The following is a 16165-nucleotide window of genomic DNA, read 5'->3' as shown; positions in this document are numbered from 1 at the left end:
TATTATGATGATGAGGTTTCCAGGAAAATGTTTGGAATGTCGCTGCAGCCAATAATCAACATGACAAGTTGCATTTTGTGACAGAAAAAAACCAAAAAATCTAGACGTATTGCATTGGGGTACCTCTATCTCATACTTCATCCAATTGCAGGAATTTATCAATTTTTTTTTCTTTCTTAATTAAATTAATTGAGTGATCACATCAAAAAACTTTTAATTTTCTTCATATGTAATTACTTAATAGTGAAGTTTTCTTCGCTTGGTTACAGTGTTAAATAATTATTCTCTCCCGCAGTGATCCTAATATCTCTATTTCAAATTATAAACACAAACAACAACTTTTTACTTTAGTTTTTGTGGGCTAACACGAGAAATTTGATGATGATGATGATGATAATAATAATAATAATAATAATAATAAAAGTTGTTTTACAGCCGTTGATACGATCTTATGCATGGTTTATTTTCCAAGAATTTTATTTTATTAATTAATCCAAAAGTAAAGTTGCATGATATCTGCTTAATAACAACTCAATTCAGCCATGGTGAGAGGTGTAGCCAGCTCAGAGGTCGAGAGGAGAGCCAACCTGAAATCATCAAGTATCATAATTGTGATTAATTTGTAAAGGAATAAAACTCCCAGCTCAAAGTAATTAACCAAGGTTTAATTAATTCGACATGTATGTAGTTTATATACAGGAGAAATATAGAAGACGATAATTCTACTGTTAATCAAGTCAACGCCTACATGCCCTACCGCAGTCGCAGGAGACTTCTTCACCCATTTCGGTTAATATCGAGCTGTCGGGCACCCAACTAAAGAGAAAATCAACAGCGACACATTACGTCAATTTTGACAGTTTCTTCCATTTCTTTATTTTTCTTCTTTCAATTATTTTTTCTACCACGGTGTTTTTAATCAAGTTTGTAATAGTATTAGTTGGTATATATATCTTTTTACTTTAATTTGCCTCTCTCAAATCACCACTGGGTGATCAAGTGATCAACTAAAATTTTTGAATGTATTACTTAAGAAATGTCATGAATTTGATATCCTGTTTTTAATTTCAATGTTGCAAAGAATTAGTAAAAGTGTGATCAAACTAACTCGTCAGGTGACAAAAAAAAAAAAAAAAACAAATTGCCTCTCTCTGTGTAACTTCATCCAAAATAAGTCTACTTCAAACATAACATTTATAAATGATTATGTAACGTTAGACTCATCTTTGTTATCGATATAAAGTGTGTTTTTCTCTTGCATGCATAAACATTTTTTTTTTTAAAGTATATTTCATTAATTATTATTGGATTATATTTCTATTGAATTATTCTATAGTTTTAAACCAGTTATTATTGAAGTACAAATTAATCGACTCAACAAATGCTATGCCCCAGCTACAAGATGAGGTTGAGCAATTGCAGGGATTCTTATAACAATGGAAAAGAAGAATAAACATAATATAATTTTAATCAAACAAAGATTTCCCAGATCACATAATTAATTAATTTAATTACCGGTTTAATAAAAAAATATGATCTATGTTTCACAATTATTATCAAACCCTAATGTGACAAGTGGGCAAGAGCAAACGTATACAATAAAAAAATGAGAAAACCAAAAAGGGGGGCATTAAAAAATCGAAGGCTTTTAGAAGAAGAAGCACTTATTGACCTCGGTTTCCTCGTTTAATAATTTTATTTTTTGAGAGATTAAATTAATGAAAATGGGAAGAAGAAAGAGGTCAAGAACCGCAACTACGTAGAAATAACAAGAAGAAACTATCAAAACTATTCAAAAAGCTAACTCTCTCACTCCCACAAATAATATTATCTTAATTGATTAATTTTAATTAATTAATTAATTAGATGGAGAAATTAAACATGGTTCTGTTTGTCTTGAAGTAAATCGTAGAATCTATGCATTGACAGTGTGATAAATTTCATCATCAATAAGACCAAATTTGGAGACTCTTTTGAGTGGAGAGCTGGTAAAGGGTGAGTGGACCTCGTCAAGTTAAAGATAAGCTTGGATAGCACTTGGTTTTATAAATAAATATATTAATTAATTAATTAATTATGGTCTGGAATTATTGGTGCTAACTTGATTGATGTGAAGAAAATTAAATATCTAAGTCTTTAGAGGAAGCTTAATTTCCTTCTCTTAACATTCATGCTTGCTTTTGAAATTTAAACATATTCTTTGACTTTTTGTTGGGAAATTCAAACTCAGGTTTGGTTGGTCTAGTTACTTTGTAAAGTTTTAACCATTTTAATTTTGGAGAGAAATTAATAATGTTCTTATCAAAACGATCTGATATTAATTATCGTTAAATTCTTATATGTAATAATATAATTTTAGTCTAATTTTAATGATGATTAAGCACGATTTTGGTAGTCTTAACTAAAGAATTTCCATAAAAATACTTAATATTTTGACTTATATGTAGGCAATGTTGAAAGCTCACATTCCTTGAATTAGGATATTGCTAATTTTTCCTTTTTAATTAATTTAATTTCATCAATAAAAATATTTATTAATCTCTGATGAATTAATTCCATCCATATTATACATTTGCAGTGCACAAGATATACAATATGGTTTTCATACCTTTTTCCTTCATGAAAATAAGTGAAAGTTATGAAAATTTTCAGATATACAAAGGGTGTATATAAAAGTAAATTACAATTAAAAACCATGAAATGTGAACACCTGTACTTAAATTGTTTCATCATGTTTATGGTGAACAGGTGATTCATAACCAACTATATATAATAAAATTTCATATTATCGTGGTAATCAGATCAAAGTTGTATTAGAAAAACTTTATTATTGTTTATAAAAATATAATTTTTAAGGATCAAATAGCTATATGTAGCATGCATGTATTACAGAATTAAATACTTATTTGATTAACTCAAGGACTAATTAACAAGAACCAAAGGGCACTAGAATTAACCTAGAATAATTGTCATTCTGCTTCATTAAAAGTCATATTTTTTAAAAAAGTGATCCAGAAAATTAAGCTTGAAATTTTCATGGAAAAGAAAAGTAGTTGAAAAACCAGTGAAATTAAGGCCCTCTTAGCACGACAGGAGTTGACAAATAAGCAATCAATAGTGGACTTAGATTCTATAATATTTATTGATTCGAAAATAATTAAATACAGTGATGACTAATGACTTGCTCAACTTCAACACTGCATATAATAAAATTAATTNGATTAACTCAAGGACTAATTAACAAGAACCAAAGGGCACTAGAATTAACCTAGAATAATTGTCATTCTGCTTCATTAAAAGTCATATTTTTAAAAAAAAGTGATCGAGAAAATTAAGCTTGAAATTTTCATGGAAAAGAAAAGTAGTTGAAAAACAAGTGAAATTAAGGCCCTCTTAGCACGACAGGAGTTGACAAATAAGCTATCAATAGTGGACTTAGATTCTATAATATTTGTTGATTCCAAAATAATTAAAGACAGTGATGACTAATGACTTGCTCAACTTCAACACTGCATATAATAAAATTAATTATGTTGTTATTATCACCATGCACTTTAAGTAAAATATAGTGTAAAAAATGCTACAAACAGACGCTGTTGCTGAGCTCAATTGGGTCTCTCAAGTTATCAAAAATTGTCAACCCTTATCCTTTATTTTATTTTATTTTATATTTTTTTGGTAACAACCCCATCACAACGAGCATTCCAAGGGACTTACTCGGCTCCTTTCACTTGGAAATTTTAATTCTAACAAGGGATTTTGTGTTACTACATCCACCTTCCATGCAAATTCCCAATGGGGCCAATTCCCCTTTGATTAAGTTATTATTGTTAATTATGTTATTAAGCGACACTAATTTAATGTTTTCGAGTTGATATATCATTTAAACTTTTAGATCATCAATAAAAATATTATTCTAAGTTAATTATCAACGTATTATTAAGTTATATATACGAAATAAATTAAAGAAATAATGTTATAAATTTCAAAAAACTTCTCTAACTTTCTTGTTTCAAGTCATTTTTTTATCAAATTATGAGATAATGTCATGTAAATAATAAGTAGATGTAATAAATGATAATGATATCGATGTATTAACTTACATTTTACTAAGAATATATATATTATGACCAGGGGTGTTCATGCTAGTTTACGTGCACCTCAACTAATCCTGCGAGATCCTGAAACTATCTATCGAGTAAGAGTTTCAGTTACTACCCTCATTAGCAACAAGGGGGAGCTCAAACTTAGGACCTCTTGAGTAATACACTCAAGAGTTTCTATGAACTACTCGATTATCCAGAGATAGTTAGAATAGAAAATTTAGTACATCACTTGCCCTCGATGGCAACATATAGGTTTCTAGAGAGCAAAGAAATTGCAAGCATTACAAAAATTCAAAAAAATAATAGTAAGAGAATGGATGATGATGATTGTGTCATAGAATTTGACCTTGTGGATTTTGGTTACCTCAATAGAGTTGGTGATGCCAAGCCTCCTACTTCACATTCTTCCATCCTTCTTTTAATTAATCATTAGAAGACCAATTAATTAAACACCATCTCAAACCCCATTTCAATGGCATGTTTCGTTGAAGAATAATGTAAAGTCAACCAGGTGTTTGAAAATTATCAGTACTACTACTCTTTGTTTAATTAATTATACAATTAATCCCAGGTCTTCCCTCAGTAGTATTATTAATGTGATTAAATTCTAATAACAATAATAAACTTAGAGTTGGTAATTAACTATGGAACCCACCAGTGGGCTTCATATTTTAAAACCTTAGTTTCACCTTCTTCACTTGCTCTCTTGACCCTGCTACCTAAAATGAACTGTTTTCGACATTGATGAACTGAGTGTTGCTTTATAATTGGATCCTAATTTGAAATTAAGTGACAGTCAATTTATGTTAATTAAAGTCATTCTCGCAATGTTAAAAAGAAGAGATGTTTGTACTTTACATGTACTTAATTATTTAATCTTTTCTGAACTAATTAGTATGATTAAAATAACAAGTGTGAATGTTACTTTTATATGGAATCAAGTCAAGAGTAGTGTATCAAAATTCTAGATAAGGGTACCTTAATTCTTGAAATCAACTAGTATGAATGCTACTTTTACATAGAATCAAGAGGAAAAATAGATCCATTTAATATTCTAGAAAGGGGTTTGTTACTGGGATAACCTTACTGGAGGAGGGCAGCATTCAATCCTAAGTTTTATTAAATTAATTTTTCATATATATATTCATCTATTCAGTAGACCATATCAAATTATCATCTTTTTATATACCATATTTCTTTTAATCCACAATTGAGACTAGAATAGATATTAATATCTCTTTGGACTAAGCTATTATTGACAATTATTTATTCCTTCTTTTTTCAACCTGCTTTATTGGCCTACTTTATCTTGCCTGGAAATACCTTACTGTAGAAAATGAATACTGATTTCTAGTTTATATAATTTTCTACGTGCTTAAATCCAACAAAGGAAATCAAATATATAAACCACATTTGCAAGAGCTTCAAAGCAGCAAATTTTTATTCCAGAAACTTAATAGTATTTCAAGGAAAAATCATATTACATTATACATCTATCTATAAGTCTCTTCATTGTAGGAAAATAAGGAGAGACTATGGATGCAAATTCTTTAATAAAAATGAAGCACAGCGAAAAGATTCATAATGGACAGGGTCCCAAGTTCACCTGATATTTTGAAGCAGAATATGAATGTGTTCTCTCATGATAAAAACTTAGAACACAATATTTCATATTTAACCTATGTACAAATCCTTCAAAAATAAATTAAAAACTTGGTCCCGTGTTGTCGAATAATAGTAGAGATTCGCCTTTCATACTGCCACCGTGTTCATATATATCCAAAGTAACAAAATCCTGTTAAGGGAAGTTCAGATCACTTAGTCACCATGGAAACCAAAGACATGATATGAAATTATATGGTGATGAGTGACAAGAACTCACATTCGGATTGTGCCCTCGTTGCCCTCCTTTTGGTGTTTTATGAAGTCTTCTGGGCAGAATCCAGTCTTTAGAGCCATATAAAGGGATTCTTTTCGTGGCAGTTCAACGAAAGGTTCATTTATGTAGAGCACCAAGGAAGAGTATTACATTATTAGTCTGCAATACTTCAAAACCGAGATGTGATCTTAAAGTGACATATAATAATTTTATTTTTTTCATCTTCTCAATACGACAGAGCAAAGTGAAATATACTGGCTTTTATATTTAAGAGTTATTTCACATTGATCGCAGCCGCCATACTCCGTAGCTTCTGAGAGATTTCTGAAAACGATGGTCTCTCTGCCGGATCAGATGCCCAACAACTTTCCATCAGAGACTTCCATTCAGGATCACACCATGTTGGAATTTTTGGGCGTAACGTGTTGTTCACAATTCCTCCTGCAAATCGTCATTTGATCACCATATTAATCAACTTATAGCTCACATCTTGAACATTTTATCACTAAAGCCGAAACATGTAAATACTGACAGGAAAAAGAAAAAGAAAAAGAAAAAGACAAAGAATGAACTTCTCAAATCCTTGTTCGAAATATAAAGTCTATGCATGCTGTAATCTTCTTCTCAGATGGTAAAGAATTTTGAAATTTTTGAGAGAAATAAAAAGCTGATCATTAACTCGCATACGGTGAAGTAGAACTCCACAATCAACCAGCACATTGACATTATAGCTCACTTCCTGGTTATTCTTCCAAGCATAAAGAAAATTAACATATAAATGGAGTATAAAAGAACTTCAGAAACATATCTGAGGTTGGTCTCTCCTGGTGAGAAATATCTGAACTTAGAGTATTTGGACTTGGAAGTGATAAAATCTAACAGGATAATCCTAAGCTCTGAGGTCAGAGTTACAAAACTTTCAAACAAAATGATCAACACTGTAAAAGTAGGTTATGATTGTACAAATCTTCAGTCATCGTTTTCAACAAAATTATAAATCAAACAAATGATGCAACAATTCTAGAACTCAAATATAAGCAAGAAAAATCTACGCCATCTTTAATGCTTTGATGTTTTAATAATAAATAATCCCTATAAAATCAGAATCAAAGTTCCAACAGCCCAACACAATACATAACTAGTCAGTCAAGTCATGAATTCTCCAGTGCTTCTATTGAGGGAAAGAAGATGAAAGAAAAAGCAAAAGAGGATCTCAGGTCTTTCAAAAGATTAATCAAAGTGGCCCATTTAAATTATTCCGAAGCAATAAGACATCAAATATATCATAAATCCAGAAACAATATATTTAGTTCCTTTCTTGTGTCACACATAAAGAGAAATGTTCTAAGGCCAAAATACAGACAGGACTATCATACTGGATAATAATTGCAAGAGATGTCAAATACAATCCAAAAAGCACAATGCATATCATATCGTGAATCACATTGGGAAGCACAAGCAACAAGAATCTCCATCCTCACAAATATAGAGAATAATGTTATTATGTTAAAATGCGGGAAAATGCGTCATACCATGAGTTGGATAGAAAATACGGTCTACTGTTATTTTTATGCTTACCAATAATAGAAGCACAATGCATATCTGTATAAGGTTCATCCCCCGTAAGTACTTCCCACATAACAATCCCAAACGAGTATACATCAATCTACAGCAAGAAAACCAACAGAACATGAGACAAAATAGTGAAAAGGATAGCCAATATCCAAAAAAAGGTAGAAGAAATAAAACTTCTTAAGTTGAGGAATTACACAAAATAATTTTACCTTTTCCGTTACCATGTGACTTTTTCCACTCAGAAGCTCAGGTGCCATCCAGGGTAAAGTTCCACGAACACCTCCTGACACTAATGTCTGTTGCTTTACCTTTGACAAGCCTAAATCACCAATCTAGAGGAGTAGGCACAAGTTTGTCAGTTAAAAAATCTGTGCCCCATGTAATAGACCATTACTACCGAGTTTAAGACGTAACTTGAAGCAAAAAGGAGGAAGAACAGGAATAACAAAGTTGGACACCATAAAATCCTTCTCAAACCGGAGAGTAATATACAACAATTACAGAAAGCTGACTACGAAATTCACAATGTTCAAAGAACTCCAAAACCAATGACCAAAAATAATGTAGAGGGAGAATTATCGGATACTGTTAAGAAAAAGTTGGAATCAAATTTAAAAGTGTCATTTGTACTGGCATATCTGACTTAGAGTACCTTGCATACTGGTCGCTGAGGATCTCTCATATTCACTAACAGATTTTCACATTTTAAATCAAAATGTACAATGTTCTTTCCATGCAAATACTCCATTCCAAAAGCTGCATCCATAGCTATGATGAGTCTCTTACGCCGGTCAATAGTTCTGCTCAACAAATTATAACATCAGATATTCTAAATTCAAAGCACCATAATCTTCTTCTTTACTTGATGTTTAGCCATAAAGAAATTCCATTCATGCATCAGAAATCAATGAAAATTCTTAGAACAAAGAACCGTAACATTATAAATGGAAACTCAATACATTGCCATCAACATGATTACCTGTCCTTCTTCTGCAAAAACTGTTTCAATGATCCATTAACCATGAATTCTGTCACAGTTGCTAGAGATCCATCAGGACCATCACGTACTATACCATAAAAAGACACAACATTTGGATGGTGCAAAGAACTCAATAACAAAGCCTCCTTCCAGAAATCCGCAATCTGAAAAGCAACATATAAGTAATCTGATAGACCCCAATCACTCAGATATTTGAAGAAGAAGAGAAGAGCCAGTAGAGGCCAATTGGGTCATAATCATAATCATGCATAAAATTCCAAGAAAAAAACGAAAAAGAGAAATAAATGACAAAATATGCATATAACGTATAGTAATAATAATTTTAGCATAGTTTATGTAGATTGGCTTCACAAATGCTTCAATTAATTAAAAATAAACATCATCCAAAATTTTAGCTTTAGACCGGTCCTTATTCCCCAAGTATATAAAACAAAGTCCTGATGCAAGTAAAACAAAGAGTCCTGCATGCTTATCATCTAAGAATTTGACCAGATAGTTATAATTATATTTTCATTCACTTGTTCTAAAGTTTGACCAAATTATAAGCCCGCCCCATGGTTCAGAAAATAGGCATGAACAAATAAATTTTATGAAACTCAGGAGAGGTATTAGATGAAGTTCAAAGGACATTTATGACAGATTTAAACCTCACTGGGGATTTCTTTAACTGGAAGGGATTTCCGCCTAACCTGTTCTAGTTCTGTCAAGTTTTGTGGTTACTTATGATGTACAAATTGAAATAGTTTTTTGGGATTTTCATGTATAGACACTTAGGGTAATGATCGCTGTTGGGTTTCTGTCCACTCTGGTCTCTCTCTTTACGCCCATTAATATACTTACCTTCAATTTCATTTTTCAAAAACCAAGGGAAATTGCCAGTGATTAGGTAAATTATTACAGGTGGTCAATACAATTTTCCAACACTATTAATGATAATAACAATAATATATAAGAACCTGAGAACAAGGATCACAATCATGACAAAATAAAAAATGTATAATTACATAAAAACGAAATCAGATGATTCATATACAAGATTTTGTTCTAAGCAAATTACAGAGCAAACAAAGACAGAGATAACCACTAAGGCAGAGTTCAATATTGCCTTCAATGTTTTTGTTTCTAAAAAATAAATTTGAACATAAAAATAAGAAGTTTGTTTTCATGTCCTCAAAAATTGAAAATGCATTCGCAATCATTTTCTAATAATAGTATCTGAAAAAGGAAACAGTAAAAACACATCTGTTATCATTTATGCATGACAAATATGAAAAATAGAGAATGTAAATATAGAAAACTCTTTTTACGTTTTGCGTGTTTTCAATTTTTTCTGACAAATTCAATTCTCTGTTATTCTTATTTTTTGTTTTAAAAAATGGAAATGGTATGTGAACAAATATTACAAATTTTCCAAGATCAAATAAAAAGAAAAACAAGAAAAAAAAATTAAAATTAAAACGTTAGACAACTGACCCAAAGCATCTACCAAAACCGTAAAAACTTAAGCAAATTAAAGCGTAGACAAACAGGGAGTCAGACCCCAAAGATGTTAAACACTACAATAAATAAAGTTTGAACTAAAACTAGCATTCTGAGCATTCACTAAAGAAAAGTCTTATACAAACTTTGTGCTAACTGAAAAACCTTTACTAACAGAAAAAAGTTAATTGCATACTTCTTAAAATACAAAATTATAAAGAAAAAATGACAGAAGGGGTTCATAATGTACAATTCTAAAAGTTCAAAATATATGTGTGCATATAAGATCAAATTGCTAGAATTTATCTTCAACCCTATCTCCCACTTTTTTTTCTTTTTTCAAGAAAACAAGGATTGTAGAGACAAATAGTAATATTTATCTTAATTGGTAGAGGGTTTTGGACTAACTTTGTATAGTTTGCTTATTTAGGGAAAGGGAAGAGCAGATTATGATTAACAAATTTTTCTCACTATCTAGCAAAGAATTGTTCCACTTTTCAGATTCTTTTATCTGTGTGGATTTCTAGTCCACTACTATCCAGTATCCATACCTCAATCTCTTCTTTAATATAGTTAAACATTTACTGATAAAGTGTTATATATATATATATATAGCCATCAATGCACAATCTCCCTACATAAACCATATTTAATATTATCTATCCATTAAATATTCTGTAAAATCTTTTGACCATCTTTCAAATTAAATTTTCATTATAGATCCATTTTATTCATTAACATCTAGTTTCCTTTTCATTTATCTATTCTTTATCAAATAGTTTTATTTGTTTCATCACAATAAATTCACTGCCAATGATATATAGGATGATGTAACTACCTTATTAGAATGATTGTTTCATGCTATTTTTCTTTTGGTTGTGATCATGTGGAGATATCAGTGAAATATAGCACTTCAAAGTGTTATTCACATGTTATATTAAAAACATTACCGAGGCAAGGACACGAATTGTTCTATATTCAGACTTACTTGTTCAATCTATTAATCAATAATGACTTTCAACACCAGAATGCTTTGAAAAATGTTACCGATTTCTTCACAGTTGAAATAATATAGATCTCATACAACGAACAGTCAATATTCTTTTTACCATAAAACAATTTGTCTGTACTGAGTTGAAAAACATATCAGATATACCGTCATCACCCAGTGGATGAAAATTTTCATGTTTTCCCGTTTTAACAAAGACCATGACAGCAGTACCCCGCATAACCCTAAACCCTAAACCGAATCTGAAAAGTTATATATATATTATAGCTATCAATGCACAATCTCCTACATAAACCATATTAATATGATTATCCATTAAATATTCTGTAAAATCTTTGACCATCTTTCCATTAAATTTTCATTATAGAACCATTTTATTCATTAACATCTAGTTTCCTTTTCATTTATCTATTCTTTATCAAATAGTTTTATTTGTTTCATCACAATAAATTCACTGCCAATGATATATAGGATGATGTAACTACCTTATTAGAATGATTGTTTCATGCTATTTTTCTTTTGGTTGTGATCATGTGGAGATATTCAGTGAAATATAGCACTTCAAAGTGTTATTCACATGTTTATATTAAAAACATTACCTGAGGCAAGGACACGAATTGTTCTATATTCAGACTTATCTTGTTCTCAATCTATTAATCAATAATGATCTTTCAACACCTAGAATAGCTTTGAAAAATGTTACCGATTTCTTCACAGTTGAAATAATATAGATCTACCATACGAACAGTCACTATTTCTTTTACCATAAAACAATTTGTCTGTGTTGTCTGTACTGAGTTGAAAAACATATTCAGATATACCGTCATCACCCAGTGGATGAAAATTTTCATGTTTTCCCGTTTTAACAATAGACCATGACAGCAGTACCCCAGCATAACAAGTTACCAAGGTACAAACATGATTGCTATACCATTACATTTAACAAATTTGTATCATACTACAAAACTTCTATCACATGTATTAAAAAAGCAATCTTTATAGGACAATAAAGAAAATGAGAATTGATAGATGATGCAAAGGAAGGATATAGATACTACCAAGCGTTCTCTTTCAGAAGGTCTCCCCGCAAAGCAGCTGGCTTTGATTCTTTTTATTGCTACATCAGAACCCTTCCACTTGCCATGGAAAACAGCTCCATAGGTTCCTGAACCTAATTCGCGTATCTCCTCAAGATCATCATTTCTTATTGTCTGAAAAAAGAATAAGCATAATGTCATGACCAAAAAGCATAAAATACCCAAGCCTTGGCAAAACAAGTCAAGATTTAGATAAGATGATGCAAATAAAAGAATTCACAAAGATAAGCTAGAACTATATTAATGACAAGAATGAAAGCGAATCCGAACCTGTAACCCCCTGGCAATAGCTTCAGCCTCTGCCTTAGTTGGCTCAATTTTGGAGTTTACATTGTCAGTATCAGAATCCATCTCCAATTCCCCATGAACGTTCTGTTCGACAAACCAAGATATAAAAAGGAGAACGATTAAATAACATATTTCTGGCAAGGAATTCACTAAACACTCACTGTTAATTCTGATTCATTTGTACGCACTTCTTTTGGCACTGAATCGGGCTTTCTAGAATCAGCATCTTCGTCAACTTTAGCTTTTACCTCCTCTGCCCCTTCTAGTGCTGCTCTTTTTACAGAAGCAATCAAATCAGGCAAGAAACTCAAACGGTTAGCTGAGAGCTGTGAATCTTCTGGAGGACCGTTTTCGCCTTGCTTCACAACATTACCACTCACTTCCCCAGTCCCCAAGCTATTCAGACCACTAGATTTATCAGCAATTGGGTTCTGTTCAGGAGAAGATATGCTTAGCGCATCAGTGTTTTCAACCTTTTTTATGTGATTTGTTTCATTTTCTTGTCCAAGGTTAGCTTTGTCCTCCATCTGAACTACTTCAACCACATTTTTATTTCTCAATCCCATATTGGAAATTGAAGATATGGACGACACCAATTTATCATGAACCAAAACTGAAGAATCTGATTGCTGCACAGGGTCTGAAGATTGGTGTTCATGATTATGGTTTTGTGGATTCAACTTTAGAGCTGGGCCGTAATAATATTCTGTAGGAGTGCCTGTCCCATCAAAACCCTGCACTTTTGGTGAGGACTCAACCCAAGAGTTTTGATTATCCAACCCAACACCAAGCCTTGGATTGCCATCCACTGTACCCCTAAGAAATGTAGGATTAACGGAACCATTAACAATTGGAGTAGATGCTTCATAAGAGGGAGCACTGTGCACTGGGTTCTGAACATTTCTCCACAAAGTTTGCGTCTGCACATGTCCATGAGATGCTGGGTGAAGATTATCTGCACCATAAGGAAAATTACCATACCGCACACGTTCTTCAGGTGGAGGAACATGCATGTGGGGCGCTGCAGCCACAGCTTGATCATGAAACATTTCATTCCCCATTTCAGGTCCTCGATGGTGAACGTGATTTGGGGACATATGATGACCCTCTGCCAGATTTCCATGCACATGAGGAAAATTTATGCCCGGACTATCCACCATGTAGGGATCACTCAATCTTCCAGCTCCAGAGATATGTGTTCTTACTTCGTCAACCCGAGGATTCAACTGATGCGGCAGAACCCATCCTCTTTCATGACTCTGACTCTCATTATACAAAGGTCGAGTATCATTCTGATCTTTAGGATACAAACCATGTGGCAACTTTGCTTCGGCATTCAAAAGAAAATTGTCCCTGTTTGGACGACATTCAGCTAATGGATTTGATCCCTGGGGAAATCCATTACCCATACTGGGCTGCTCCAAGTGCAGATGATTTCTGTGAATGGTAGGCCGGCAGAGCTCACAGACTCCATTCGCATCATAAACATGATGGCCATGAAGTAAATTACCAGGGAAACCAGTCTTATCTCCAGATATAGCTACTGGCGGCATCCTTACTAGATTCTCGGAAATTTGTGGCTGGGGTTCATACGTGGGATGATGATTTACATGTTGCCGAGCATATTCATCAGGCATTCTATCCTCGCCAAATGGCATTCGGTACCAGGCAGAAGAAGGCGAAGACGGGAACTCAGGTAATGGTCTTGGATCATGATGTCCATACTGCCTAGGAGAATAATATGCAGGACTCCATGGACCTTCCATTTCATTATACCTCTGAGTAACAGGCTGCTGAAGTTGCCCCGATCCCATATGAGGAATCGTTAGGTGATGCATATTAAACTGTGGCTGATTATGTAAACCACCCTCAAGACTCATAGTGTTAAAAAACCTATCCGCCAAATGAATATCATCAACCGCACCAAGCACTGGAGAATCCGGTTGCATCTTCCTAAAATCATTACCCTCATTCATGTTATTTAACGCGTCCACGTACCTCCTCTCAGTCTCCCTATCATCCCCATCAACATAATGCCCCGAACCATCCTGGTCCGGGTACGAAAACAGAAAAATCCTCAATCTTGTAAACCCATCACCAGAACCCAACTTCTCATACTCCTCCATCATGTTAGTGACATCATCATCATTAACAACCGATACCAAAGCATCAAGATCCTCATCCGGTTGTTGATACTTCAACATCACAGCTCCCTCATAAAGCTCTCTCATCCTATTCATCAACTCCTCATAACTCACATCCCTCGGCAAGCTCACAATCCGAGTCTCCCCACCTACATATCTCAATTTCCCATCTTGGGGCCTCGGCAAAATGCTACCTAAGAAACTACACAAGAATTTTACACGTGGGGTTTCGTCATTTGAACCCGGAGTTGAACCGGTGGCAGAAGGTGAATCCATGGAAAACACTGCTTCTTGATTATCAGAGTGAACTAATAATTTGTTCAAGGATTCAATTTCTTGATAACACATGGGGGAGTCATAAAAACTCACACCGTGTAGCTCATAACTCAAAGGTCACCACTCACCACTATCTATATCTTCAAGAAAGCTAATTAATAAACCCATAAAAATAAAAAAAAAAATTAAAAAAAAAAACCCTAAAGCAAAACCAGCCTTAAAATCAAGATTCAATTTTTATAAAAGGGGAGAAAAAAAAAAAAGTACCTGAATGAGACAAACCCAATTCAATAAATCGCACACACTCTCTCTCTTTCTATACATTCTTGGGATTAAGATTGAGAAGGTGATCTAATAAGAGGGTGGTTAAAAAAATTAAAAAAAAAAGGTTAAATAATTAAAAAAAAATGGTTAAAAAAAAAAAAATGAAGAAGAAGAAGAAGGGAGGGAGTGTTTTGTGAAGGAGAGAACTGTGGATTGCAAGGGAAAGAGAGAAGCGATGGTTGAACGCCAGGTAGTGACACACGTGGCACTACCTGGTTTCTCCGTTCTCCTTAGCATCTTCCTATTTATCAACTTCGTTTTCGAATATGCCTTCCTATTCCATTACGCGTGTGCCTCACTCACTTTGCTACCGACTTTTTTTTAATTTTAATTTTAATAATAATTTTTACTTAAAAAATAAATACATCTTTAAATAAAAAATAATTATTATATTTTTAAAGATGACTCTTTCCAAAAAATAAACGAGGACAATCATAGAAAGACATTACATGTTCTCTATTAAAATCAATTAATTATCAAATTTTATAAATATTTGATTCGTCGAATATTATTAATTTTTTTGGTTTCAAGTTTTAAGATCTTTTTTTTTTTTTAATTGAAGTACATAAATAATAAGAAATTGACTACTGACAATGGATCTTATAGGCCAAAAGAAAATATACAAAATGTGTCCATAAAAGAAAAAAAAATCAATAAGCTACAATAGAAAATAGGGTAAGAACTAATGAAATTAAGTGGTTTTTTTAAGTAATTTTTTTAATATAAGATATTGTTTTAAAAACTACTATACAATGTTTCTATTAAATGTTCTTCAAATATTATATATATATTTAATGATATTTTCAAATGAATTATGGAAAAAAAAATTATGGTGATTTTTAGAATGTTTTTGAAGGTTTAAGCGTAGTTACGAAATGAATATAGTCTATTTATTAATATATGCCATTTAGGTAAATTAATTTTGATAAATACTTTATTAATATGTTTATATGGATGAATATATTCTATTTCTATCTGCCGTTAATTT

At 32.4% G+C, this 16165-nt stretch overlaps 1 protein-coding gene across 2 annotated transcripts; it reads right to left on the bottom strand.

Moving 5' to 3' along the window:
• Nucleotides 1-5568: 5568 nt before the first annotated feature.
• Nucleotides 5569-15077, bottom strand: LOC116110240. 2 transcript variants are annotated; one of them, XM_031396485.1, is made up of 9 exons: nucleotides 12595-15077; nucleotides 12416-12517; nucleotides 12107-12259; nucleotides 8540-8703; nucleotides 8213-8360; nucleotides 7770-7892; nucleotides 7564-7651; nucleotides 5989-6426; nucleotides 5569-5901 (listed from the first exon to the last, which is right to left on the bottom strand). In XM_031396485.1, exons 1-8 carry the CDS (start codon nucleotides 14923-14925, stop codon nucleotides 6260-6262), a joined length of 3276 nt encoding a protein of 1091 aa, XP_031252345.1. In that variant the 5' UTR covers nucleotides 14926-15077; the 3' UTR covers nucleotides 5569-5901; nucleotides 5989-6259. The 2 variants fall into 2 exon arrangements, with proteins under 2 accessions (XP_031252345.1, XP_031252417.1); XM_031396557.1 differs by having other exon boundaries at nucleotides 12622-15076.
• Nucleotides 15078-16165: the final 1088 nt, after the last annotated feature.

The sequence above is a fragment of the Pistacia vera genome, unplaced genomic scaffold, assembly GCF_008641045.1.
Source record: "Pistacia vera cultivar Batoury unplaced genomic scaffold, PisVer_v2 Contig101, whole genome shotgun sequence".
NCBI classification, from domain to species: domain Eukaryota; kingdom Viridiplantae; phylum Streptophyta; class Magnoliopsida; order Sapindales; family Anacardiaceae; genus Pistacia; species Pistacia vera.
Note: the sequence above shows the minus strand (reverse complement) of the source record. Positions and strands in the feature narration are given on the sequence as shown.